The 27,962-nt window shown below is 49.1% G+C and overlaps 1 protein-coding gene across 6 annotated transcripts in view; it reads left to right on the top strand.

Moving 5' to 3' along the window:
* Positions 1-27,481, top strand: part of Uvssa (UV stimulated scaffold protein A) — a 38,949-nt gene extending 11,468 nt beyond the window's left edge. For all 6 annotated transcript variants that reach the window (XM_050141057.1, XM_050141056.1, XM_050141058.1 and 3 more), the window contains 7 exons: positions 10,123-10,228; positions 18,096-18,267; positions 18,723-18,845; positions 19,800-19,983; positions 20,441-20,552; positions 22,727-22,901; positions 23,618-27,481. In XM_050141057.1, coding sequence (XP_049997014.1) covers positions 10,123-10,228; positions 18,096-18,267; positions 18,723-18,845; positions 19,800-19,983; positions 20,441-20,552; positions 22,727-22,901; positions 23,618-23,711 — 966 coding nt within the window. In that variant the 3' untranslated portion in view covers positions 23,712-27,481. The remainder of the gene's footprint in view (positions 1-10,122; positions 10,229-18,095; positions 18,268-18,722; positions 18,846-19,799; positions 19,984-20,440; positions 20,553-22,726; positions 22,902-23,617) is intronic.
* The last annotated feature ends 481 nt before the right edge of the window (positions 27,482-27,962 follow it).

Genomic DNA, 27,962 nt, shown 5'->3' with positions numbered 1-27,962 from the left:
TCAGGTGACCATGGCTACTGTGCCCTTTGGGATGGGGACCTGAAGGCCACCTGTTTGTTGGATTGCATGTGGCCTCAAACTTGGATAGGCTAGGTTGTTTGTGGGCAAAAACAGGGTATTTTTGAGATTCGGGGGGCTGACAAGGTGCTGTATCTCCCTGAGTGAGGATCTGGTGTTGAAATAGAGCAGGGGAGCTGGGCGGTGGTGGTGCACGCCTTTAATCCCAGCACTCGGGAGGCAGAGGCAGGAGGATCTCTGTGAGTTCGAGGCCAGCCTGGTCTACAAGAGCTAGTTCCAGGACAGGAACCCAAAATCTATGGAGAAACCCTGTCTCGAAAAATCAAAAAAAAAAAAAAAAAAAAAAGAAATAGAACAGGGGTACATGGTTTCTCTGGATGGGACCAGAGAGATGGGAGTCCCAGACAGGGCCAGAGAGAGGTGTGGGTCGTGTGTTCAGGGTGCCTGGTAGTGGGTAAGGATTCAGTCCTGTAGTGGCTTAGGAGCCACAGAGGCCATCCATGCCAGGCACACTGGCAGTGTTGCTGTGCCTGGAAGAGGTGCTGCCCTTGGAGTGGGAATGGAGATCCTGGGCCTGAGGGCTGCATGGACCTGGGGTTCTTCACAAGTCACCACAGAGTGGGGAGACAGCTGCTGCACTTGGGTAGATGGGTCCTGAGATTTTGGTTGGAAGACAGAAAACTGTCACAGTCCAAACTCTCTCTGTCACTTGTTCTCCCAGCTCCCAGAGGACGGTCATCACCAATGAAAACGGTTTACGTTTATCTGTGGCAGTCAGGTCTCTCCTTGTAGCATGTAGGTCCACAGACAAGAGCCAGGTCCTTGGCAAGTGCCTTTCCCTGGCTGGAACATCTCACTGACTCTTCCCAACTGGTTTCCAAACAGAGAAAATAGACGTTAGAGCTGCCCCATCCCCATGGAATTGTTTGAAACCTTGACCCTTAATCTGGTCTCTGAACATAGCCTTAGAGCAGTGGTTCTCAACCTGTGGGTCACAACCCTTTCACAGGGTCAGATATCCTGCATATCAGATGTTTACATTACGATTCATAACAGCAGCAAAATTATAGCTATGAAGTAGTAACAAAATAATTTTATGGTTGGGGGTCAGCACAATATGAGGAAGTGTATTGAAGGGTCGCAGCATTAGGAAGGTTGAGAACCACTGCCTTAGAGGTTAGCTAACCTGGTCAGTCTGACTTGTAAATTCTGTTTTGGAAGCTGCCGGCTGGTCCCAGCTTTGCAGAAGGTATGTGTGATGTGGGCCAGCAGAGGGCGACCTTGCTTCTCCTTCAGCCGGCCAGCCGTTGCGATCATGCAGCTTTGGTTTGTGGGTTACCATCTCGTGAGAGTTGCATTTGGTTGTGTCACTTAACAAGTCAGATTTATGAATCTTGAGCAATGTATGTCTACAGCAGAGAGCGTTTCTCCAGCCCTCACTGTAGCAGTCAGGAGGCGTTCATCTCTACACTCAGTGTCCAAAGTCTCAGGCTCCAGGCTTGGCCAAGACTGCAAAGTGGAAGGCCACCTCACTGTTCTGCTGTGTACCCCAGTCCCTCCTTGAAGATCTCAGTCAAGCCAATTACTACACTATGTGGACAGTCACCTTGCTGATGGGCCTTGGCAGTGCAGGGACATCCTTGGGTAGCTGGTGTTCCAGGGACTGGCCATAGAACTTTGAATGCTCTTGGGTGGCACAGAAGGGGTTTTCAAGGGCCTAAGTATTACTAGCTTGCACTACCTTACTGGGACCAGCAGCAGTGCTGGGGCTGGCAGGACTCTAAGCCCTGAGGGTCTTAGCAGTGTGGCTGTTCTCCTTGGCCTGAAGCTTTGTCGGGTTGACAGAACTAGGTGTTGTTGGGCACTGTTGTCTTAGCCATGTCTCTTGGCTCCATATTTCCAGAGTGCTGAGTGACCGACTGCTGGAGGAGACCTGGGCAGTCTTCCTCTGGCCTACAGGACACTCTTTTTATTATTTATTTAAGATTTCTGTCTCTTCCCCGCCACCGCCTCCCATATCCCTCCTCTCCCCCAATCAACTCCCCCTCTCTCGTCAGCCCGAAGAGCAGACCCCAGTTCCCTGCCCTGTGGGGAGTCCAAGGACCTCCCACCTCCTTCCAGGTCTAGTAAGGTGAACATCCAAACAGCCTAGGCTCCCACAAAGCCAGTACGTGCAGTAGGATCAAAACCCATTGCCATTGTTCTTGAGGTCTCAGTAGTCCTCATTGTCTGCTATGTTCAGCGAGTCCGGTTTTATCCCAGGCTTTCTCAGACCCAGGCCAGCTGGCCTTGGTGAGTTCCCGATAGAACATCCCCATTGTCTCAGTGTGTGGGTGCACCCCTCGCGGTCCTGAGTTCCTTGCTCATGCTCTCTCTCCTTCTGCTCCTGATTTGAACCTTGGGGTTGTAGTCCGGTGCTCCAGTGTGGGACTCTGTCTCTATCTCCTTTCATCGCCTGATGAAGGTTAATATTCAGGAGGATGCCTATATGTTTTTCTTTGGGTTCATCTTCTTATTTAGCTTCTCTAGGATCACGAATTATAGGCTCAATGTCCTTTATTTATGGCTAGAAACCAAATATGAGTGAGTACATCCTATGTTCCTCTTTTTGGGTCTGGCTTACCTCACTCAGGATAGTGTTTTCTATTTCTGTCCATTTGCATGCAAAATTCAAGAAGTCATTGTTTTTTACTGCTGAGTAGTACTCTAATATGTATATATTCCATACTTTCTTCATCCACAGGACACTCTTGATACCTTTGTGGGTAGTGAAGACATGCAGCCTCCTGGGTCAGAGCGCTATATTTAGTTCAGCCAGCAGTGGGTGCTGCAACTTCCATCCGCAGAGCCCAGGCAGGAAGCACCATTCTTCCTATGTGGCTTGTACCCATGTCTCTGTTACCTGAAGAGTAATGGCCATGCCCTCAACACAACTCAGTGGAAGCTGGGCCTGGTGGTGAAACTGTGTGGTCCAAATTACTTGAAAGGCTGAGGCAGGAGGATCATAACTTTAAGACCAGCTTGGGCTACAGAGTGATTTATAGGGCTGCCTAGGCAACTTAGTGAGCCCTTGTTTCAAAATAGAAAAAGACCTGGGGATTTAACTCAGTGGTAGCATGCTGCCTAGCATGTTTGGGGCTCTAGGCTCAATCCCTGGTACTACACCAAGAAAGACTGAGTGCCTTGCCCTGACTCCCGCTAGCTGTCCTAAACCATCTGCTGTCCTAGCTTCCTGTTGTAGATCTGCCTTTGGTGTAAGGGGACGTGGGCCCCAGGAGTCTGAGATCCAGCACTTTAACATTGCAAGGACGGTCTTCCTGTGGTACATGATGGCCAGTCTTGGGTTGATGTGACGCCCAGGGCCTGTACTGTTTCCACTATCCCTTGTACCCAGTGACTCCTAACCTGATCTTACCCAGATTAGTACATGTATCCTTGTGCATCTCAGCAGGCAGACGGTGACCGTCACAGCTGAAGCCTATACTTTCACCTATAGGCTCTGTTGTGAAGACAGGCCCTTCATGATGTTTTGTGAGGGTCCTCTGACTCCTCTGGTCACACAGGTCAGCACACTAACCTAGACCGTCTGTGGGTTCGTCGGGCTGCCTGGGCCCAGTGAGGTGGCAGCCCGTGGACTGAGGGTGCCCTATCTTCAGAGGGAAGGTAGTGCTGTGTTCTGCTCTCAGTTAATGGACACTTCCTAGACCTGTCTCTGCAAACTGATTTTAACGAAAGGCACTGCTCTGAAATCCTTGGAGATTTCGCTTGCCGCAGCTGGAGAGCGAGTGAGGCGCTGCTTGTAGATGAAGTGATTGGCGGCTCCCGGACTGTGAGTGGCAGCGCCCAGGCTCAGGTGAGCACTGCTTCCCAGAATAGATACAGCAACTGCCTATCTACACATCGCCCGCCCTTCCTGCAGCTGGTGGGCAGCTCCTTGCAAGGCTGCTGCACCACAGTGTCTTGTGGGGGAGGGGCAGGGAGAGAGGGCTAATGAATGTCTATGTTAATTAGAGCTGTTTTAATTAGAAATCATGATGAGGTGTTCACTAATTTCCAAATAAAATTTACGGAGGGTTTAAATCATTTCCTAGTGTTTCCCCATTTAGCACGGGATTGGCATCGTTAACTCCTCATGTAGAACAGGCTGAGCAGGGAACACTAATTCAATAATGCATGATTTAAACATTTAAGAACTTCTAACAAATGTGTGAGATTGAAACAAATACAGTGCTACTGGTCATAAACAGCAGCCCAGATTTGGACAGGTCCAGGCTGTCTTTGGAAGGCTGGGTTGATGCAGGCTGTGCGGGGTAGTCCCCTTTCCTCCCAGGCATCTGTGGAGCCCAGCCCCAGTTCCCATTTGAATGTTGCCATTGGTTTCTGCACAGTATTGCTTTCCTTTTGACATAGATGGTCTATCTTCAAAAATACTTAAACCAGTTTAAACATGTCTAAGCATTTGCTTTACAGAGTATGTGCTCTTGAGCTCAGTTTGGTGGCAGACTGGGGATAAATCTTGACCCGATCAATGTGGAGGGCCATTTGGTGGAGTCAGTTTCCACCTGCTCTGTTACAGAAGAGCTGTAATAACCCATGGCGGCCTCATTATTTAAACTGATAAAAATCCTTTGAAAACTTTTAAATTGCCTGCCTTTTCATTATGGAGCTCTGATCATGGTTAGTTTGTGTTATGTAATTAACAAAATACGAATTCCCACCAGCTGGTGGTCAGAGCGGTGATTGCAGACATCAGTACGTCTGACTTATCAGCAGCTGCTCTTTCCTTCCTGGACTGTTGGTCTACCTGTTCCTGTGGTTATAAATGTGTCTTCTGGGCCGTGTGGCAGCAGCCACCCTCATGGAACCACGGACTCATCTTCGCCCTCTCACAGCAATGGAAATCAAATCTGTTTGGTTCATGCTGTGCAGCCTTGCTTGTTTTCTGTGTTGGGTGCTGGGCAGCTTGCCTTTCAGATCAGCCAGCCTCCTTACCAGGCCCATGGGTGCTATGTCGGGAGCACACCCAAGCCCAGCTCCTCTCCCGCCGAGTGTTAAGAAAGCCCCCTAGGCTGTGCAGGATTTGCTTCTTGTAGGTGAAAAGGACAGAGGCAGAAAACCCGGGGAATGAAATGTTGAACCGTCAGGCACACCCGGGGAAAGCAGGGAAACTAAATCAGCCTTTGCGGGACCTTGTGCAGCAGCAGGGCCCGTAAACAGCCTTCTCGATGCTGTGTTCCCTCCGTCACCCTGAAGGCCAGGCACGCGCCCAGCAGCAGGGAGTGGGGAGGGCTGTGAGCATAAGTTCTTATGCTCACAGGGGTGGGAGAAAACGGCTCCGCAGCCTGTTCACCAGCCTATACTCTCCCACGCCCTACTTCATGGATCTGGTCTTGGCTCTAGTGTCCAGCCCAATCATTTGTCTTTCCAGAATGAACTAGCTCTCAGTACCTTCTCATATGTTGTTTCTTTAGCTCCAGGAGTATTTCCTCCATTTCACAGATGAGAAAGCAGTCTGGAGGAACTTGTTTGATCTTGGCCCCTCCTAAAGACCCAGATGCAGAGTGGAAAGGCTGTCTGATGACTATGGCATCCGCACCTTTGGGACAGGCCACACAGCATAGCTTGGCCTCATGTTCCCAGAGGCTGGCCACCTGCTTTCACCTGAGATGGCAGCCAAGGCACGAGGAGGGCCCTCTTCCAATCCTGGCAAGTGTTAGCTGTGAGGACGCACTCCTCCCCTGTGTGGTTGGCTTTCTCTGCACACTCCTGGGAAGAATGATTAGTGATTTCACACTTCATTGGATGTTAATGTGTGGAGTTCGCATAACCTCATTCATGATAACTCTCCCTGCCTCTGCACCACTCACACAACCTTGTCATTGGGAGCATGTGTATGTGGGTGCCCAGAGAAGCTGGTTTGAGAATACCCATTAGGAGCACTGTAAACCCAGAGCACCTGGCCTGTGTCCACCTAGGCTCCCAGGCCTCAGTTTGATTGACTAGCTGCTTGTTTGGATCCAGCAGAGATTATTAGTCTTAGCCTTGCTCTAGAAATGGACTTCCAGGCACATTCTAGGCACACCAAGGCTCTTTGCCTCGTGCTTTGTAGCAGGCTAGACTCAGCTCTTGAGCCCCCGTTCCAGGAAGCTCCCTGGTACTGGAGCTGTTGCGTATACTGGATTCTCAAGGGCAGGTTTCTGTGGACTGTTCCACACTGTTTCAGATCAGGGGAGAGGAGGAGGAGAAATGCCCATCCCTGTGTGTCCTGCAGTGCTATTGTGAGATCCCTTGTGGATGTGGCCTCTATAGAAACGGTCATTCCAGAAAATGAAGTTTTGCTCCAGCGTAATGTTTGGACTTGAGCATGTGTTCGAGTGCCCTGCCTGCATCTGGGCAGGTTTGACTCAGTGACCACCAGGTGCCTGTTCTGTGTTATCACGTGGTGAGCACCACTACACCCTCTGTCCTCTGAAGGTGCGTCCCTGGCAGCCGAGATGCACATGAGATATTGGCCTGGCCGGGCAATTTGCACGGCCTTCCAGGGAGGGCATTAGCATATAAATAGCAGATGCAATGACGGCCATCACAGCTGAGCACGTTTAATTTTTAGTTTATAAGATAGAATGGGTTTTTAAATGCATAGCCATCAAGCCGCTGAAAGACAAATGCAGTTTGGAACTCACTTGTCTGACGAGGCCTTACATCATTTTTTTTTAAAAGGGAAATAGACACACATAAAACTGAACAAAAGTGATTTCTTGGGTGAAAAGTAATTGAGATTGCGCACCAAGTTAATTAGATCGTACAAAATTTATTTAATGGTCTCAGCTGTATCTCTAGGCTGTGGGCTTGGCGGCCATGGCTTTCTGGATGTTGAGATGCTCTTCCCATCCCTTCGCAAATAATTAGCACTCACCACCCTACTTCTGTAAACTGATTGCGTTGTATATTTTAGCCATTTTATTGCTTGTTTAATTATGATCATGACGACTCATTTTTCTAAATCCTTTTAACCGTGGGTGAGAATCAATTTGTATAAAACCAGCAGTGCCCCCACCATGGCAACAGTAGTGGGTAAAAGCTTGTGTCTATCCTGTGGGTGGCTGAATTGGCCCTCTGTAGGGATCTGTAGCTCCCACCAGGGGGTGCAGCTTGGGAGAAGGATCTGATTGGCTGGAAGGGTTTCTGACCACCACCCTATCCTCAAAGGCACCCAAGGGTTTCACCTGTCAGAAAATCCCCTGTGCTGATGTGTGGCTCCCATGTGCAGATCTCATTAAGGATTGGTCTTTCCCCTGGCTTCATGCAGTTTGTGTTATATTGTTTTCCCAAACTAGAAAACTTGGCCCTCACTTGGGATAAGAGTAAATTGTTCTTGAGAGCATTTCAAAAGTCTGGCCTCATTTTGAAGATATTACCAGTCCTGACGCCTTTTTTTTTTTTTTTTTTTTTAACCAGATGTGAGCTCTTTCCCAGGACCCTTGGCGGTCAGCTGTTTTCTCCAGACCTCTCTGGATACTGCCTTCTGTCTGACCTCCCATGTGACCTTAGAGGCAGGTTACTACCACAGTGGTCATGACCTCTTGAGATTCTAAAATAGTGAGTGGAGGCTGGTCACCTGAGGTTCCAGACTATCCCATGAAGGCCTTCTCCCCTCTGGGCTGTGTTACCTTTCCAGGGTACTGTCCCTTGTGGCCAGACTCCTGAGCAGGTCACAGGAGTGTCCCAACGGCTAGGGCTCTGAGGTTTTCCACATCAGAGTAATTTCCCGTCCCTCAGGTGTGGCCCATCTGTCTGCTGTCCTTGGTAACTTTGGCACCAAGGATTTGCATTATTGGTATTTACCAAATGTAGATTCAGACTTCATGTTAGTCTCACTTACGTATTAGTGGTGGCATCTCTAGATTCCAGTTGTTGCAGCGTGAGGACCCCATCTTCGAATAGTTGCAGAGTCAAGTATAGAAATGACTGGCATCTCTCTGTGACCCCAGAGAAAGCCTGGGTCTTTTCAAGGCAAATGCATACAGTGGAAGAGCAGACAGCCAGAGGCCTTATCAGTACTAATTTAAGAACAAGAAAGAAGCCAGTGCTTCAAATTTAATCTTAAAAATAAACGATTTAGTTGGGGAGGAAGAAGATAAAATTCTAATAGTTACCTAAGCAGTTGAATATTTTTAGGGAATGCAATTTTGATAAAAAGTCCCCAGCAAAATTCAAGGGTGTGAGCAATAAGCATAATATTTTATGAAAATGACCCCCATATTTAAAACCTGGCACTATATGTTATGCATTGTAGCACCCAGCCCACATCTACCTTTTAGAAAATTAAAACACATAAATTCTGTTTAGTGTTTGATACGCACTGCACTAGCTGAGCCCGTAATGCCCTAAAACCTTGGGCTGCTTTCCACCTTTCATAAATTCCTGGGTAGATTCTATACAAAAATAATTTTCAGGTCCGTGGCTCATTGTTATTCAAACGTGATTGATCGTCGTCATTTGCTCAGCGCGGGAGTTAAGTGCCCCTGTCATTTCCAAAGAGTATAATTGGGACGTTTCACAGGTCAGCGGTGGAGACAGGCTTCCCTTTTGATCAGTGTTAGACTGATAACAAAAATTACAGTTTCCGATGATTAATGTCTCCCGTGCTTCCCAGATGCACGACTGTGGGCTGCACCAAAACAAAGTGCATTTGCATCTGATTATGCTCTCTCGGGCAGCAGTCGCCCAGACTGGGGCATGGGGCCAACAGGCACGGCCAGATGTGGCTGCTGATGGCTCCAGCAGCCCCAAGGTGGAGCTTGGCTCTACCTGGGCGGGCAACGTGCTGAGCTATGCCTTAGGCAGGTGCTGCTGTAGATGCCTCCGTGGTGGCTGTCATTTGCACAGCTTGGCTTCCAGTGCATGTGGCTCCTGACCTAAGAGTAGAAGCTACTCTTTAGATGTCCTTCCTCCCTTCAGGAGATAGACAGGACCATGGGAAACATCTCTGAATTCAAAGTTTCTGTTGGAAATGGTTTCTAAAAAGTTTTTCAAAGTTTTTCTTAAAACCCTATAAGGGTCCCACTAGTTGGCATTCACTTGCCTCAACTCTGCCCTGGAGCTTTTGTTTGGTTGGTTGATTGGTTTGGTTTTTGTTTTGTTTTGTATTTTGACACAGGGTCTCTCTATTGTCCAGGAATTTTCTACATACACCAGGTTGGCCTCTAACTCACAGAGATCCCCCTGCCTCCCAACAGCCCAGTCCACTCTCAGACATTGATGGATACTCAATGCAGAGCTCCTGATGGTCAGTTAGGGCTCTATGGATTCTTAGGGCAATTGAGTCTTCTCTTTATTTCAGCCCTTGTACATTCCCCTTCATTTCATACACAGATAAGCGCTGAGATTAAAGGTGGGCACCACCATGTCCAGTAAATTGCTCTGGAGATTTGGAAGCTGCAAGGGCTTTGAAACTTGGGGCACATTCCAGGGGCATCACAGCTCAAGGGGCCACCACATTCTGAGGGGTATTATATCCCTAGGGGCATGGACCTCCTTGTCCTGGTTAGCTGAGCCTGGTCCCCTAGTGTGACAGGTGGGCAATGGAGGAAGGTTGGGTTTCTATCCTGGGTGTGGAAGGCTCTGGAAGAATATGAGGTCACTGGGAGGTAGGGCAGGAAGAACATCATCAGAGGATGTTTCTGCGGTGAGATTGGAGGAGCAGGGAGTCTGGGCCATAGCTAGTGCTATGACCTGTGTCCCTGGTGGCTTACTTGGGCATGGCAGAGCTGTAGGTGGGCTGGCACAGCATTAACTGAGGCTCCGCTGCCTGCTTACTGGGGATGGGGCAGCTGTGCAAGTGCTCGGCGGTGCACACTGCAACAGGCACAAGAGAGTTGGTGGTGATTAGGGAATGGCTCCAGGTAGGAGCTAAGAAAAGGCACTGTGATTTAAGAATAAGAACAGCCTTAGAGATATTGTAATTAAAGACCACCATCATCTGATGGTGAAGTCCTAAACTAGAGAGACAACCCTATGGGAAGCAGCGCCTGCACACAGTCCACGGCCAACTGCTGTTGTCTAGAGCTGATGACCTCATTTGTGCTTGGGATGTGTCTGCAGACAGAAGCCCTGGAGGACAGCGAGGATGAGGACCAGGACTTTGTGGAAGTCCCAGAGAAAGAAGGTTATGAACCTCGAATCCCTGACCACCTCCGGGCTGAATATGGTGAGCTGTGGGCAAATGAGGGGCAAGACTGGGCATCAGGGGTACGGGGGAGACAAGTCCCCCATCTGGGTTGTAACATCAACACAGGGAGCTTAGCCTTCAGCTTCCCTTGTACAGCTGTTGTATCAGTAATTGTTGCTTTATTTAACTTGGGGAGTTTTTCTTTTGTGCCCCGAGCCCCCCAGGGGCCAGCACATGGCAGGCTTCCATCACACAAGGTCTTCCGGGCCATCTGATGCTCTGACTGTGGGACAGGGTGCAGTCTATGGGGATGCCTTTGCTTATATAGGACCTGTACCAGGGTGGAGGGGAGGCAGATACCATGCAAAACATCCCTTTGTGTCTTTGAAGTCACAGACGTGGCCTCTGACCCCGCATTGTCTGAACCCCATAGCACGAATCAGCTTGTCGCACACAGCACCACTGTGACAGACAGGAATGTCCCATCTAAGATTTTTCTCTTTTCCAAGAACTCTAAAAGCCACACTCTGTGTCCTAGGCTTGTGCCCTCCAGAGAGAAACTTAAAGGGGATCCAGGACCCAGGTCACACCCTTGGTTATGGCATCGCTTATGTCAAAAGGAAGCAAAGACAAACAAGTATCCTGGCTTCTGTGGGGGTAGAATTTGAATTTAGCAAGAGAATTTAGACATGACCCGTTGGGGCGTCATGCCAAATTAACCCGGGCAGACTCACCCCTCTCCACTTTCCCAGCCCTCTTCCCAGAGCCATATGCTGGGCAGGCTGGCGCTTCGGGGTCAATGAGTGTGTGGCTGTCAGGAGGAACCTCCCACACTAAGGGGGTACTGGTGACCCCTTAGCTAAGCATCTTCTGGCCTGGCCCACTCTGCAGGAAGGAGTCCCAGTGTTGTAACGCCCCATGAAAAGTTCCCTGCTTAGTTGAACTGCCCCTCTTATACCTGCTTGCCTCTCCTGCGCCTTGCTGAGCTGTGTATACCCTTTCTCCAGGCCTCAGCCTTGCAATGCTCTCATGGGATTCTTCAGCCTGCAATCCATGACCCATGAGCCTCCTCCACCCACACGCTTCTCCAAGTACCCATCTCTACCTGAAATGGCTTTCACCCTCTCCTAACTTACGTTTTCACCTAGTAGAGATACCATGTGGTCACAGCTAAGTGCCACACCTGACACCTGGGGTACCCAAAAGTGCTTCAGGCATACCATGGGATGACAAGGCCACCCTCCTGTGCCCAGGGTGGTCTTTGCCCCCTATTTCTTTTATCCTCAGCTGGATGAGGCCCTGGTCTAGCAAGGTGCTGGTATGGCTGTGGCTACATCTGAGGCCACCAGAGTCTAGAACAGTGGGCTGTGAGATCAGGTGAGGCAGGGACACTACTCACAGTCCAGGCAGTATGAGTAGCACCTAACTATGGACCATGGTCCTTCTGCCCTCTTTGGAAGCCACACTTTTCTTCTTAAGCTGGGAGACTCTTGGGTTCTTCAGGGGAGCCTGGGAGCCAGCACTGATCCAGGGCTCTTGGTCACAACAGCATTTTTTTTTTTACTTTTGTTCTCTGCATTTTATTCTGACATTTGTATCCTTCCCGTAGATGTGGTAAGTCTGACTTTACACGGACTTTGAGTGGCTCCCGGACACATGTAGTAGGGCCAGCAGTGACACACCAACACTGAGAACAAAACAGATTCTTACCATCCTCGGAGAGGATGTCTTTGGGCTGTGGATTGGGAATGGCCAGTGATGGTGCCAGTGAGGACAGCAGCCTCTGTCACAGATGCTGACTCCGTGTCCCCTCTAGGAGCTAGATACACACAATGAAGCCCTTTTCAGCCACCAGTGGACACTGACAGGGCTAGAGCAAAGCCTGTAGTCCTCCTATTGGAGACTGTCCTGTGTCTACCTGTACCTGGATGGCTTGTGACTGCTGGCCATTTGAGCCCAGCAAAGGAGGCTGAATTGAGAAATACTTTGAAGCATCTCCCAACATTACTTGCTTGGACACAGCCACAGGCTACCTGCTGTGAGGCTATGTGAGTACTGACTGCACAGGGAATTGTAAGTGGCTCTGGTTTACAACCCACATCAGTTACAACCCACATCTACTCATGGTCGCCCCAGCCTGGCCCAGGCCCCACAACAGAGTTGTGTTCTAGTGTGGAATACTCATGATTTTCAGTAGAATACTGTTGGCTCCACTACTGGGTGTTTAGTTATTTGTTACACAGCAGCAATAACTACACTGCCCATAGCCCCTGCACCCAGTGCCCATCAGCCCGTGTCTTTTCTTCAGAGCCCTCCATGCACTCCTGGCCATGGAAGGGCCTACAAAGCTGGTGAGGGACTTTATCCCAGCCTAACAGGAAGGCAGAGACCTCGTGGCTGCATCATTGTCTGTAGTTCGTCCCTTCTTGGACAGGCTCTAGGCATCTGGTTTAAACCTGGAAGGCAGTAGTGACCCATGTGGTCTGAACCAGTTGTTGTTTTGTGTTTTCAAAATGACATCAAGTGGAAAACATGGTAGAGGCTGGGTGGGCTGGCAAGGTGTACAGGTAGACCTACAGCAGCCACAATCTGGCCATCAGTGCCACCATGGGGCTGAGGGCCACAGGAACCAAGGAAGGGTCGGTGGGCACTTGAGGCCAGGGAACATGACACACCTAGAACGTTTGATGATTCTGGAGCATTCACAGGAGGTGCTGGGGTAAGAAGGACACTAGCCTCGTGGGCAGGACTTGTGGCAGGGATGGAAAATGGGAAGCCCCCATCACTGCACCAAATGGAGCCTCCCCCGGGAGTCCTGGGAACTAAGCCAGCAGCCTAGGCTGGAGTGTCCAGACAGACAGACAGTGCGCAATGAGCTCAGTTCATAATACTAGTTTATAGTCCATCACTGTTTTTCCAATTAAACACGGGCGAATCTGAAGTGTTAGATTCAGTCTAAATCCACACGGCTGAGGAAATCAGGCTCTTTTTTCTTTCTCATTTCTTCCTCAGAATTTTCACTGAGGGGCTTTTATCTTCCCCTTAATCCTACCATTTCTGTCAGGACATAATCTCTTTCTCAAATTTACATTTTAATTACAAGGCCAGCTGAACTAGGTAAAATCAATAATGTCAGCGCAGCAGCCTAACTTTGTGCGGAGCCCCAGCCTCTCCATTTCCTCCTATCGATCCATCTCTCCCGCACTGTCTGCTTTAGTGCTCCAGGCAAATAGGTGCCACTCGGCCAATTTAAACAAAAAAGGGAGCTTTGGACATTTTTATGATTCTTTCTAAAACAACTGTGGGAGTAAATTTTGGCCAAGGGACTGGAGTCAGGCCCTGCAAGGCCGCAGGGCCACGGTGGTCAGCAGGATGATGTCTCATTCCTTTAGGGTTGCACGCCCTCTGGCCTGAGGAGTGGGCTCTGCTTTTGGGGTTTTAACTTTGGAAATATGTCAGTGAGATTGATTTTCCTCAATGGCGTGAAAACAGTGGTGTGTTCGGTGCCTGAGTGTTTACCCTGCTCTAACACGCTTACCCATCTTCTTAATGGTTTAAAACAACAAATCAATGAAAAATATATTTCATTCTTGTAACTCTTAGGAATTCTCATATTGATCTTTCGGCTGCGATTGTATCTATCTAAGTGCCACATTGTTCACTTACCAGCCTTGCCTCCCTGCTGCGTATGTATGTATGTATGTATGTATGTATGTATGTATGTATGTATGTATGCGGGGCTGGGCTAACTGCTGCCTTCCACATGGCCGGGAACATTGTGATGGGAAATGCTGAAGGTCGCATGGAAGTGATTGCTACCCAAACCTTGGACGCTGTTTTTAAGGACAGAGCAGAGAAGGGGCTGCCTGGTGTCTTCTGACACACAGTGTGCCCAAATCTTAGGACTGCAGAGCTCCAGAGCCTGGAGGTAGCTGACTATGACTCCGCTATCTGCTCAGAGTGACCCTGCCCAAGTTTTCTGTTCCCTACTCATGAGTCTCCAAGAGATAGGAGCCCTTAACTGTGCATAGCTATACCAGAGCAGAGACAACAGATGTTTCTATGAAGGGCCACTGAGGAAATATTTTGGCTTTCTGGACTGCGTCAGGTCCCTGTTTAGTTCCATTCCAGATGGCCATAGCTAGGACCAGTAAACTCTGTCATTAAAACAGGCAGTGAGGCTGATTTGGCTGTTGCCTCCAGGGCCCCTGAGGAGCAGCTGGTTGTTTCTGTGCCATGTCAGGCTGACCTCTGCTACGGCGAGCCCATGATGAGTCCAGAACTCTGGTGACTTAGTGCTGTGACCCCCTCAGAGCTGTAGACTTTGACTTCCCAAGGACCTCAGGTACAGTGTGTTGGTCTGCCTTAATGGATGTCTCTTTGTGTGCTTAGACTTCATTTGGTCTGGTTTTAGAAACAGTGTCTTGCTTTGAGTTCAAGCTGCCTTCAGCTGAAATCCTCCCCAGGTCCTGCAATCACATACCTGTATCATATACCCCAAAACACTCGTTCACCTTGAATCTAGAAATTAATGAACAGACTTAGCATTTCTTAATGAAATTTTTTCCTGATTTAGATCCAGATTGGCCTTGGCTTTGAGATTCTCCTACCTCAGTGCCCCAAGTTCTGGATGACAAGTGAGGCCCAGCTTGTACTTTGGCTATTAGGTACAGCTCCATTTATCAGACCTTTGAGTATTTTTTTCTTTTATTCTATTTTTTAAACTTCAAATCTACTTTCCTGATATTAACCCGTTTTCTCGGCTGTCTTTTGATTGTTTATTAGCTTTTCCTTTTGACCTTGCGGTAGCTATGTATTAGCTGCACACGTTTGATGTGCCAGTCTGTGTGCTCATAGCTGTATTAGTTCACATGATGGGCGCTCCTCAGTGTGCTCAGAACTGAGCACCTTTCTGGCTTTGCTGCTGCAGTTACTGTTTGCCTTTTCTCTTCTTAAAAAATGTATCTCTGTGCCCTTCTGATAGCTATCTCTAATTTTATGATTCACGTATTTTTATCACTCATTGCTTCCATTTATGGATCTGGGGACAGAACCCAGGGCTGTACACATGTTAGGCATGCTTTCTACCACCAGCCAGCCCTTAGCCCCTCACTCACTAATTTTTTTATGGTTTCTCTCCTCTCCTCTGCATAAGTCAGGTGATCAAGGACTGTCTTATCCTACCTCCTGGTACCCTGGTACCCACTGAGTTAGTGTTCTGATGTCAAAAGGCATTTGTTCATCATTATCTTGTCTTGTACCTGTGATTTAAATTTCTTTTCTTGGTGGACCACTTATGCTAAGGGTGTTTTTTTTTTTTTTTTTTTTTTTTTTTTTTTTTTTTTAATTTTTTTTTTTTGGGGGACCCTTTTTCTTAGGGTTTTTTTTTTTTTTTTTTTTTTTTTTTTTTGATTTTCGAGACAGAGTTTCTCCATAGCTTTTGGTTCCTGTAGACCAGGCTGGGCCTCAGCTCACAGAGATCCGCCTGCCTCTGCCTCCCAAGTGCTGGGATTAAAGGCGTGCGCCACCACCATCCGGCCTAAGGGTGTTCTTATCGAGTCTGCAAGTGGTGGTCCTTGTAAGGCCTTGGGTCCACAAGACCCCCTTCCTGTACCTGTGGGGGGCTTGACAGCTCAGGCTAATCAACTGTGAGCTCGCTCTTCCTCCTATGTACTTTTTTACTTTTTTGGTTTTTGTGGTACTGAATATGGGACCCAGAGCCTCGCACACACTAGGTACATGCTCTGCCACAACACTGTATCCCCAGCTCTTCCCTGCACCCTTCAAGGTGACCTTGCAAGGCCTTAAACCTGCTGCTGCTGCTGCTGCAGCCGAAAGTGCTGCTTCCAATGTAATTTTCAGCTCACCTTTTTCTTTGTTGTCTTTAATGTTCTCTAACTCCCTCTTCCAGCCATAGTTGCCCCTTTGCTTCCTCTGGCAGGCAGCACGTTCCTTAATTTCAAAAAAACTTGCTCATTTCTTCAACTATTTCCCATGCTCCAATTATTATTTCCTCTGGAATTCCAGAAACCTGCCCTTCCCACCTCCGAGCTGTGCAAGTTTCCTCATGCACACCACCGATGTCCTTCTGCCCTTCAGGCACACAAGTAGTTATTGTTCTGCCGCATTTCCTGCTCCTCATCCTTTATAAAAAATTGTATTTTATGTGTATGGGTTTTTGCCAGCCTGTATGTTGGTGTTCCATGTGTGTACCTAGTGCCTGAGGAGGCCATAAGAAGGTATCAGGGCCCTGGCACTGGAATCAGGCAGTTGTAAGCTGTCATGAGGTGCTGGAGATTGAAGCTGGGTCCTCTGAAAGAACAGCCAGTGCTCAGCGCTGAGCCAGCTCCCCAGCCCCCTGCTCCTCATCTTTGATGAAAGATGTCTTCAACACCTTTCTTTTCTGACTGCTGCATGGTGCTTTGCTGGCTACAGTCCTCCCCATCTCAGCCTCGTCTAAAACATGGCGCATCACCTGTTCTCTCTCTTTGGGGGCAGAGTGCTTAGAAGCCTGAGTTTTGTTTTGTTTTTGTTTTGTTTTGTTTTTTGCCAGTGCAGATCTCACTGGTAGCAGGGCTGGTATCCAGCTGAGGTTGCTCCCACAGTGAATGTGAGGAGTGGGGGTAACAAGTGGGTAGTGCCTCTGGAGTCCCACTTCAGTCTGTGCTCTGGGACCAGCAAGGGTCAGAGTTCGCCCCACGTGCAACCTCCTGAGAGCCAGACCCGAGAGTGGGCAGGAAGGGGAGTAAAGTGGCAGGATCCTGCCACTGGAGATGTGAGAGTAGATACTGAGCTGTGGTGGGTACCGGCTGCCATAGCCTGTGGAAATCCTGATGTCGGGTGTCAGCATCATGACCTCCTCTAGCTTGGTAGTAGGCAGGTATCCCAGGGTGACATCCTGTAGTCAGGGACATCTGCCCCGCAGCACAGAAAAGGTGCTGCAGTCACAGAACCCAGGCCCGACTATAGCTATCCCTGTGGCTTTTTACGTTTAGGGCAGAAGATGGGAACAACCTTGGGTGTTTCTTCTGAGGACAGTACAGGGGAGAAGATGTACCACTAAGTCTCAGCATAAATTGTAGAGTCACCCTCATACAGAGGCTAGTTTCCTCTCTTCCTTGCTCAGTGAAGGGGGGGTCCGGTATTGGGGGAAGGGAACTGTGTGTTCACACTATAGTTAGATAGTCTCTTTATAGCATGGCAGGTTTTGTTTGTCTTAGGGTTTCTGTTGCTGCAACGAAACACAAGTTGCGGGCCAGTTTATTTGACTTGCACTTCCACATTGCTGCTCATCACTGAAGGAAGTCAGGACAGGAACTCAAGCAGGATAGGATCCTGGAGGCAGGAGCTGATGCAGAGGCCATGGAGGAGTCCTACTTATTGACTTGTTCACCATGGCTTGCCTGGCCTGCTTTCTTAAAGAACCAAGGACCACTGGCCCAGGGATGGCACTGCCCACCATAGGCTGCAACCTCCCACATTGATCACTAATTGAGAAAATGCCTACAGCTGGATCTCATGGAGGCATTTCCCCAACTGAGGCTCCTTCCTCTCTGATTACTCTAGCTTGTGTCAAGTTGACGCACAAAACCAGCCAGTACAAAGTCCATCCTCATAGTGTGTGAAACTGTGGGCAAAGGTGACAATGTTGTCAGTCCGTGCTGTGAACAACTCTGAGGAGGCTTCTTGTGACAGTCCTTGTAGGCTGGGCTGCCTGGGTCATTGCCCTGTGTCCCCTGCACAAGAGTGTGGTCTCTATCTTCGAAGCTGAGGTGACAGGCATGTTTTGTGCTGTTGAGGAGTGAATGTGTCGTGTGTCTGTGTATCTGAGGCCTGGCCACATGGTGCTTCCCCAGTTTGCCCCGGTTTGGAGAGTGATGTCGAAAGTGGACACGTGTCATTCCAGGGCTGGAGCCGGGGGCCCCACTGAAGACTCTAGAGAAAGGCACAGCTGTGTGCAGCTTACAGGAGAGGACAAGGATGAGAAAGGAAGAGGAGGCATCAGACCCCACCTCTGCAGCTGCCCAGCTGTTGCGGCTCCAGGAATGCTTGCCATCCACCTCATCCTCCTCTCCCGGGTAATTCTAGATGTCCCGTGTTGCTGGGCCCACTGCCTAATACTGCCGCCACCCGTTTGGAGCACTGACTGGCCTGCACAGGCTGCCCAAGAAACTCCCCCACCGGCCTGCTTTGAGAGGTAGTCTGGTAACCCTAGACAAGTAGCACCTGTTGACTGGGGCCTGCTGCTCAGCTGGGCCTGCAGCAGCCCTCTAGAAGTCCTGCAGCCAGGCCCCATTCTTGAAGGAAATGTCAGGTGACCCTCCCCCACCCCCAGGTAGGTTCACATCACAGACCAGAGCTAGTGCTCAGTAGGGCCAGGTTGTTTGCTGGACCTCAGCAGCCACTCTGAAAGCTCAGGCACCACAGTTTATTCATGCTTACCCCAGGCCTCTGGGCTACATTGGGGTGTGGGAGGGAAAGGCAAGTGGCCACACAAGGAATGGGTAGCCCACATGTGCTGATCTGTTTCCAGGGTACCTCTGGGGCCAGAGGAAGCCCAGAAGCAGGCAGAGTGGGCCCGAGCACCCATTGTACCCTTCGGAGTGGACCTGTGTTACTGGGGCCAGGAGAAGCTAATGGCTGGAAAGATCCTTAAGTGAGTCTAACATAACTATATCTGGTTCCCAGGTCTCAGAGCATGGCGTGCTCTTGTATATCTGTTCTCTGGCTCTTAGGACACTGGTACTTGAGCCTTGCTATTGCTTCTTCACAAGGTACCCATGAAGTTCATCCATTACTCAGTGTGAGGGACTAGAGGGGCAAGCTCAGTCCTGAGACCCTTTCTGGCCATCGCAGCTCTTCCTCAAGTTGCAGAAAGCGAATGAGCACGTTACTCTTCTGCCCACCATTTGCCCCACCATCTCTGAGCAATCAACAGAGGTGCCAGCTCTTGGGGCAGCTGGCATCCATGTGCAGAGCCCATAGAATCCTGCCATGTGTTAGGTAGGGGGCCGCGTGACAAAGCCAACCCCATTCCCTGGCATCCAAAGAAAAGTGGCTTTAACAAGGTTTGGTGATGGACTGGGGCTGTAGTTCAGTGGTTGAGTGCTTGCCTAGCATGCATGAGGCCTTTGGTTCAATCCCTAGCACTGCTGGGGGGATGGGCAGGGAAATGAAGATTTGATGATGGCAAGAGAGTAAAAGCTCCATCTTTGGGTCCCTTAGCACTGCATCAAGACTGGGCATGAATTTATACAAGCTTCTTCCTCTGGTGCCATGTCAGTGTCAGAGCCTACTCAGTGGCAAAGAGACCTTTGTCATGGATTCATGTTACCCTCAAAGCCATGGCCTGAGGGCCCTGGAGCTGCTGCCCTGCTTTGCGAGGAGAATCTAAGCTCAGGCTAGTGGTTATACCCACCATCTTTGGCTGGTTCATAAACAACAGTATTTGAACCCAGTTGGAGTGATCGTGTTCTCTAGTCCACAAAGGCCTCAAGGCCACCAGGGCCTAGTGCTCTCCCCAATACAGTTGGGGTGCATTGGGATTGGGCCAGACACCCTCTTCTGGGTTCAGAGAAGCCACTTTGAGAGGTTTTGGTGCACCTTGCAGATCTGACTCTCAACACCGCTTCTGGAAACCCAGCGAGGTAGAGGAGGAGGTGGACAGTGCCCATGTTTCTGAGATGCTGCATAGCCGACACATTACCTTTGCAGGGAAGTTTGAGCCTGTGCAGCACCAGTGCCGGGCCCTGAAGCCTAATGGCAGGCTCTGTGAGCGCCAGGATCGGCTAAAGGTAAGGCTGGTGGGCAAGGCTATCCGCATGAAGCTATGGAGAAGCATGAACCCATGGAGAGGCCGGGCCACCACTAGTGGCCTGGGGAAGTGCTTGTCCTCTCTGCCTCCATTCTATACCAGGGATCCTTGAGAGCCCTGAGGAGCCCCGTGTAAGAGGCCTTATAAGCAGTGGCATCATTGCTTAGCCACTGGCCATCAGAGAATCCTGCCTGGGATTCTCTGCCCTGGGCCCTGATACTGACTTCTGAGAGACTAATTAGAACAGTCAGACTGCTGCTCTGCGTCTAGAACCCTGTGCAGGCTGTCCTGAGCTTGGAGAAGGTAGAATGGGGAGACAGACCCGAGTTCTCAAACTCCTGCTGCTGCCGCTCCCCAGAGCTCCCCCTCACGACACTGTCCCCTAAAGCTATTTGTGTTACCTCCTGGCCATCAACTGCTTTGTGCTTGTTATATAGTGCCCGTTCCATGGGAAGATCATCCCCAGAGATGACAAGGGGCAGCCCCTCAACCCAGAGGACAGAGCCCGTGAACAAAGGCAGCAGTTTCAGCAGCAGCAGGCACATCCAGGTAGGAATGCATGCGGGAGGGGCTGGGTACACATGGCGTGAGGTATTTGTCTTCAAGGCTCACAACAGGAATGTGGATAGTCCTGACTCCATCCACCACCTTACCAACATCTGCACAGTAGGACTGAACCCAGAGTCCTGGATGTGCTAGACAAGCACTCCACCGCTAAGCTGCAGCCCCCAGGCTCTGGTTCTTGTTCCTGCTTCCTGAGCAGATGAAGGAATTGCAGCAGCCTCTCTCCCCTGAGATGGTCACCTAGAGTCTATGTGGTTTCTCTGCTGGCTCTGACTTGCCCTGCTCAGCTCCAACTCACCTCACTATCTACATGGGTGGTCAAAGTCAGACAGTGTTTAAATGTACTTGGAGGCTGTGGTCAGCCATGGAAGACCCTTCTGTATGGGGATATGTCTACAGGCCCTTCATGGCTTCTTGCCCTGTGGTCCTGAGACACAAATTCCTGTTTCATCCTGTGCCTAGAAACATGTCTGGGTTGTGTAGCAGTGGGGAGGGCCTGACCTGTTCATCTGCGGGAGAAACCTTCCCTGGTGGCTCACACGCAGGAGCAAATTAAGTGCCTATTTTTGTGTCAACCCTGAAGAGTATCTAGTTTTCCAGCCCTCGGTGGCTTGTTAACAAACAGGTATCAGGCCACGGGCCAAGCCCGGTGCTGGCCAGTCAGATGTGAAATAGCATCTCTTTACTAACTGCAGTATTGATCCCGCCTCCCTCGCACACGGGGCAATTTTCTTTTCCCTGGTGCTAACCTCAGTGACAATGCACGCGGTGCTCCGGGGCCCTTGAGCGCCCAGGAAGGCCGCACAGCCCAGCATCTATTGATTTTCTTCAAAGGCTTTTAAATTGCTCCTTCATTTTCCTGAGGTGCTCATTCCATCTCCACTGGATGCCGGCATTTTTTCGTTGTGTTTAAACAATTGCTCCATTCACCAGGTTCCTAAACTGTGACGCCTTCTTATTACTGGGAGATAAACTGTTTAGACAGTTTTCCTTAATCTTGGATTAATCGTCCCTGTATCTGAATCGTGCAGTCCTGAGTTCCTTCACTTCAAAAAAAAAAAATCAGCTTGGAGAGGCCAAGCCATCTGTCTGTCTGGCGTGCTTGCTTCTCACTCAGTGGACGTGCCCTTCTCACAATCTGGCTTTGCTGCCACCCTGTCCAGGCACTGTTCCCTGTCCACGCTGCCCCAGCTCATGGATCTTTGGCACTTGGATGCCATTATAGTAAGGAGTGCCAGGCGCCCTTCTGCCTGCTAGGCTCACCCACAGGCCTGGAAGAGTTAGGTTTAATTTGTCTTCACTCTTCACTAGGCTGACTTCCCCAAGCCAGGCTGGAGCAATGTCATGCCTAACAGAGCTTAGGGCAGCCTGTGGAGGTGAGCCAGCAGAGGCTGGGCAGGGAACTCCAGAGCCCCGGGCTCTGGCTTTCAGAAGGCTGGTGCTTATTTCTGTGGCCAACCTTCTCAGCAGCCCTGCATGTGAGCAGCCATCTTGCCATGGGTCTGGCCTGGTAGTGATGAGGCTGCTCAGTGGGCTGGATACTGTTCAGTTCCCTTGGCTTTCCATAGACCCTTGTGGCTATTATAACGGGTAGTGCCCAGCTCACAGGAGGGGTAACTCTGCTCTGCACTCTGAGGCCCATAACCACATTTCCTGTGTCCAGAGAACCCGTCTCTAGCCTGCCATTCCCCTCAACTCTGGATACCCTTGCCTCACAGGCCCAGTAGCCAGCAGATATGGCTGAAAGCATTACAGTTGGCCTGGCTGGCCATGGCCCAGCCTGCAGGTGGGAAGTAGCCTGTAGACACTCTGACTCCATGGCCAGTGGCCTTGAGTACTGTCCTGCTGAGTGGTCATGAATGCCAGGAGTAGTGGCCATTGGTGCTGGGCCTGCCTGGATCCTTCCAGCCTGTTCAAGTTGTGGGAAACCTCGGGATACTTGGGGACTAAGTAACAGAAGCAGGGCAGTGGGAATAAGGAAAGAGATTTCCCTGTGTGGCTCTTATTCCCAAGGTAGCCATGTCACTCAGCACAGACCCTCTTAGACTATGTACCAGGGCATGCAGCAGGCAGGCTCCAGCCCTCCATCAGGAAGAAACCCACAAGGGTCAGCCCTGGCTGGTGCCAGGCACCTTTTGAAACCCTCAAGTTTTGTGCAGGTTGGCAGGATCCTGAGTTTATGAAGGATGTGGAGGCAGCCACAGGAGTGGACCTCGGCTCGTCCAAGTATAGCAAAAAGGGCAAAGGGAAAAAGAAGAAGCACCCCAACCTCACTGACCTGCGAGAGCGTGCCAACACCAGCCGGGCCCGCCTGGAGAAGAAGGTCTTTGCCAAGTAAGAACTTGTCACTGGCCCAAGGCCTCGGGCTTTGGTCTAGGATATGTTGGGGGAGAGCCACCTGAGTTAGTGATTGTATTAGTCATGGTGATAACCAGAATTCGCCATCACAGTGACCTCCAGCCCTGCAAAGAGCTGGTTGGTTATAGAGCTGCAGCTGGTACCTTGAGTATTCTTCCTAGGAGTCCATAGCCACCTCTCTGAAAGTAGAGCTGGTGGCAGCCAAATGGTCCTAAAAGGCCAGATGCTGGCTTTGCTGTGTCCTGGGTTAGTACCATGCTCACAAGAGGGTAACTCTGCTCTGCACTCTGATGTTACAGGATTGACCTCAGGGAAGACAAACATAGAGTCCCACACTGCTGGGTTTAGATACTTTATCACAGGACTAGTCAGTAAGCTCTTGGTTTGCCTTGGGTGGGGTGGAGGCTGGGCCACATGGGCTTCCTGCTTTCTCCTTTTTCTCCTTCTACTGAGTTCTCTACCTCTGGACTCAGCCCATGTTCACCATGCCTTCCTCCTGAGGTCAGTCTGGGGTTAGCAAGTGTGCTCTTTCAATTGCCTTCAGGGCTGGGAGACACAGCCAAAGCCCATGGTGGGTTGTAGCTGAGACTGGTGAGCCCCACCTTCCAGACGTCTAATGCCCACTGAAGCAGGTCAACCCAGGACCCCAGGGCTCACATCCGTAGTCGTCTCTTACTCTGCTCTCTCCACAGGGCAGCCGTGCAGAGAGTAGTTGCTGCCATGAACCAGATGGACCAGAAGAAACATGAGAAGTTTGCGAACCAGTTTAATTATGCACTGAATTGAAGGGTGTGGGGGATGTGCTGTGGTCCCCTTTGGCCTTCATCTTACTAGGATAGGTGAATAGGGTTAGGTCTGGGTAAATCAGAATTTGTCTTTTATGAGTGTAAGTAACAATGGAAAATGATACATTAGGGTGCTCTACAGGAGGCCAGGGAATGTAGCTTAGTGGTAAGGCCAGAATATGGGTCCAACAATTTTAACCATGCATATGGCACCACACCTGTAACCCCAGCACTTGGGGTCATAAGCAGGACTGTGAGTTCCAGGCCAGTGTGGATTGGAAAGGCTGCTTGAAAAGCAGCAAAAAGCTGTATGAGGTGGTGTACACCTGTCATCCTAGCACTTCGGAGCCAGAGCGGAGAATCAACACAAGGTTAAAAACTAGCCGAGTATACGTAGTCAGTTACAGGCCAGAAGACTTCATAAGGAGGGTGTGTTTCTGGGGGCGGGAGCCCCTCAGCAGAGCCTACAGAATTGGAGTTCAGGGGTCAAGGCAGGTACCCCATCTGGTTGCAGGTCAGGCCTTGGGCATAAGTGTGTCTCCATTAGGGCTATGTACTTATGACGGCTTTAGAAAACTTCCCTTTCATGCACACACTGTTTAATACAGATGCACAGGGAGCTGGAGAGATGGCTCAGAGGTTAAGAGCATTGCCTGCTCTTCCAAAGGACCAGAGTTCGATTCCCAGCAACCACATGGTGGCTTACAACCATCTGTAATGAGGTCTGGTGCTCTTGCAGGCATACACACAGACAGAATATATTGTATACATAATAAATAAATAAAAAAAAGAAAAAAAATACAGATGCACAACTCTTAGCACAGAGCTCTGTGGAATGGCTCTGTTGAACCCTAACTCACATATCAGGTTGCCTAGTACAGACACAGATGTGTAATCAGTGACACTATCTGCTCCCAGAACCTTATCACCCTAGGATGAATTGCCTGCCTACCCCACCCCTGAACCCCCTTTCTGTTTCAGGATTTGTGTTTTCTAGAATAATGGGGTCTGTCACCTTTTGTTTCTGCTTTTTTTTTTTTTTGAGATGTGGTCTCTTCATGTAGTTCTGACATTCCTGGAGCTCAGATGTAGACCAGGCTGGCCTCAGACTCACAGGGGTCCTCCTACCTCCACCACTTGAGTACTGGGATTAAAGGAGTAAGGCCATGTGCCACCACTCCTGGCTGAGTCCAGCACCTTTTGTTTCTAGCTTCTTTCCCTTTATTTTAAGGTTCTTCCATGTTGTAATACATACTAATACTTCATGTCCACCAAGCCAGCCTTACAGAGAATTCTAGAAGTAATACTTTGGACTGAAGAGAGGAATACGCATAGTTAAGAGACTACAGAAGGAAAATAAGTGAAGCTGTAATCACTGAAATACAAAATAGGGCGAAGAACACAAAAAGCAAAACAACAGTAACCAGCACTTTAAACGATGACTCTAACGCCTCAGCTCCCCAGCCAAGAGCTGGGTAGTTCACTAGATTAAGAACTCACCTCTGGTGGGCGGTGGTGGCGCACGCCTTTAATCCCAGGCAGAGGCAGGCGGATCTCTGTGGGTTTGAGGCCAGCCTGGTCTACAAGATCTAGTTTCAGGACAGGCCCCAAAGCTACAGAAAAGCCCTGTCTCAAAAAAAGAGAGAGAAAGAGAGAAAAAAAGAAAAAGGAAAAAGAACTCACCTTCAAGTAAAGGATGGAAAAAGTGCTCTGAACGAATGGGAGCAGTGGCCTTTTTGTTGTTCTAAGACGGTGTCTCGCTGTGTGGTCCTGGTCTGCTGTACAAACCAGGTGGACCTTGAACTCAGAGATCTGCCTGCTTCTGCCTTCCAAGTGGTGGAATTAAAGCCATGTGCCATCTTGACAGGTCAGTACTGCTGTTTTAATATCTGACAAAATAACAATGGTGATGGCACATGCTATTAATCCTAGCACTTGGGAGGCAGAGGTGGATCTCCATGAGTTCAAGGCCAGTCTGGTCTACTTGGTGATTTCCAGGACAGCCAGGGCTACACAAAGAAACCCTGTCTTGAAAAAGATATATATTTCAGACTAAAATTAATCAAAAGAGATTAAGAAGGACACTTCATTCTAATCAAGAAGACAGTTGATCAAGAATACACTACAGTTCTGTATGCACCAAACTCTGGCACACCCAATTTCGTAAGAAATATACTGTTGAACTTAAAGACACAGATTACTCTAGTTCAGTATTAGTGAGTGATTTCATCACCCCACTTTGTCCAGTAGACAGGTCACCTGGATGAAAACAAACATGAGAATTAAGTGATATCATACATCAAATGGAACTAACAGATATGTACAGAAGGTCTCACCCAGACACTAAAGAATATACATTCTACTAAGCAGGCCATGAACACTTCTCTAAAACAGATGGCATAGGCCAGCAGGTGGTGGCACACCCCTTTAATACAAGGACTTGGGAGAGAGAGGGAGACAGATTTCTGAGTTCTAGGCCAGCCTGCTCTACAGAGTGAGTTCCAGGAGAGCCAGGTCTACACAGAGAGACCCTGTCTCAATGTCTCCCCACAAAGAAATGAGAAAAAAACATAAATGTCTTCCTGATGTAATTCAACGATTTGGAAAAACAAGAACCCAAATCCAATAGAGAGGAATAAATAATAAAAACAACATAAATTAATGAAATCAAAAGAAAACAATACAAAAATTTAATGATCCTAAAGCTGATTCTTTAACAAGCTATCAGAAAATCCTTGCCCCAACTAACCAAAAGAAGCAAAGATAAGATTCAAATGGATAGAGTTAGAGTTGACCAGGGAAACCTCACAACAAATACCAGTGGAGTTCAGAGAACTGTAAGGGATCGAGCGCTTCAACCCGCTCTCCATTAAGGTAGAGACTCTAGAAGTGGACAGGACGCGCATATGGTGCCCGTGTGCAAGCAAAACACCATGCAGACTTCTTTTTAAAAGAATTCTTTTATGTTATGGGTGTTTTACCTACATGTATGTGTGCACCATGTTTATCCTGGTTCTACAGAGGCTAGAAGAAGGGGTCAGATCCCCTGGAAGTTACAGTTATTAACTGTTTTGTGGGTGCTGGGAATTGAATCTGAGATCTCTGGAAGAACAGCCAGTGTTCTTAACTGCTGAGTCATCTTGTATCTAGCCTCACATCCTTCCTTCCCTCCCTCCCTCCCTCCCTCCCTCCCTCCCTTCCTCCGTCCTTCCTTCTTTCCTTTTCTTTTTCTTTGGAGCCTGTGCCAGAAATCACTTTGTAGACCAGCCTGGCCTCCCTAGTACTGGGATTAAAGGTGTGTGCCACCACAGCCCGGCCATCATTTTTCTTTTTTAATGTTAGCAATATTAGTGAAAAGTATACCTTATGGTTTTGCTTTTCATTTTGTTTATTGGCCACTTGTATCTGCTCAAATAACTTCTCGTTTTCAGTTGGGTTGTCTTGTAGGAGTTTTTGTAGATATTTTAAACATTGCATCCCTATATAATTTGCGAATATTTTCTCCTTGTCTTTTCACTTTCATAGTGCCCTTTAAAGTTCTTAATCTCCTTAAGTTACAGTGTGTGTGTGTGTGTGTGTGTGTGTGTGTATGTATGTACACGTATGTAAGGAGGTCAGAAGACAGCCTTCAAAAGTCCATTCTCTTCTTACACTATATGGATTCTGGGGAGTGATCAGGTCAGAAGGCTTAACAGCAGGTGCCTTTACTCACTGAACCATCTCACTAGCCCTAAAGTTTTTCATTTTAATAAAATTTATTTATATAATTTTTGTCATTTGTACCATTGGTATCATTTCTAACATATATGTATATTTTATATCTAAATATAATACACACACACATATATCTCAATTTCAAGTTTCTCTGTAGCTTTTGAGCCTGTCCTGGAACTAGCTCTTGTAGACCAGGCTGGCCTCAAACTCACAGAGATCCACCTGCCGCCTCCCAAGTGCTGGGATTAAAGGCGTGCCCGCCACCACCTGGCATTTTGAGACAGGGTCTTTCTACACAGCCCTGGCTGTACTGGAACTCACTATGTAGACCAGGCTGGCCTCCACCTAACAGCTCTGCGTTCCTCTACCTCCCGGGTCCTGTGATTAAGGAGTGAGGCAGCACACCTGGCTCTCCTGAGGATTGCTTAGTTTTAGCTCACACTTGTAACGTTCTGACCCATTTTGAATCAAGTTTTGTGGGTCCTGTGAGCTGGGCCAACTCCACTGTTTGTGTTCAGGACTTGCGCCTTTCCCTTTA

This window comes from Alexandromys fortis, unplaced genomic scaffold (assembly GCF_014885135.2).
Source record: "Alexandromys fortis isolate MF-2015 unplaced genomic scaffold, M_Fortis_MF-2015_v1.1 scaffold_7, whole genome shotgun sequence".
Lineage (NCBI taxonomy): Eukaryota > Metazoa > Chordata > Mammalia > Rodentia > Cricetidae > Alexandromys > Alexandromys fortis.
The sequence above is the reverse complement of the archived record's forward strand: the minus strand, read 5'-3'. Positions and strand labels throughout refer to the sequence as shown.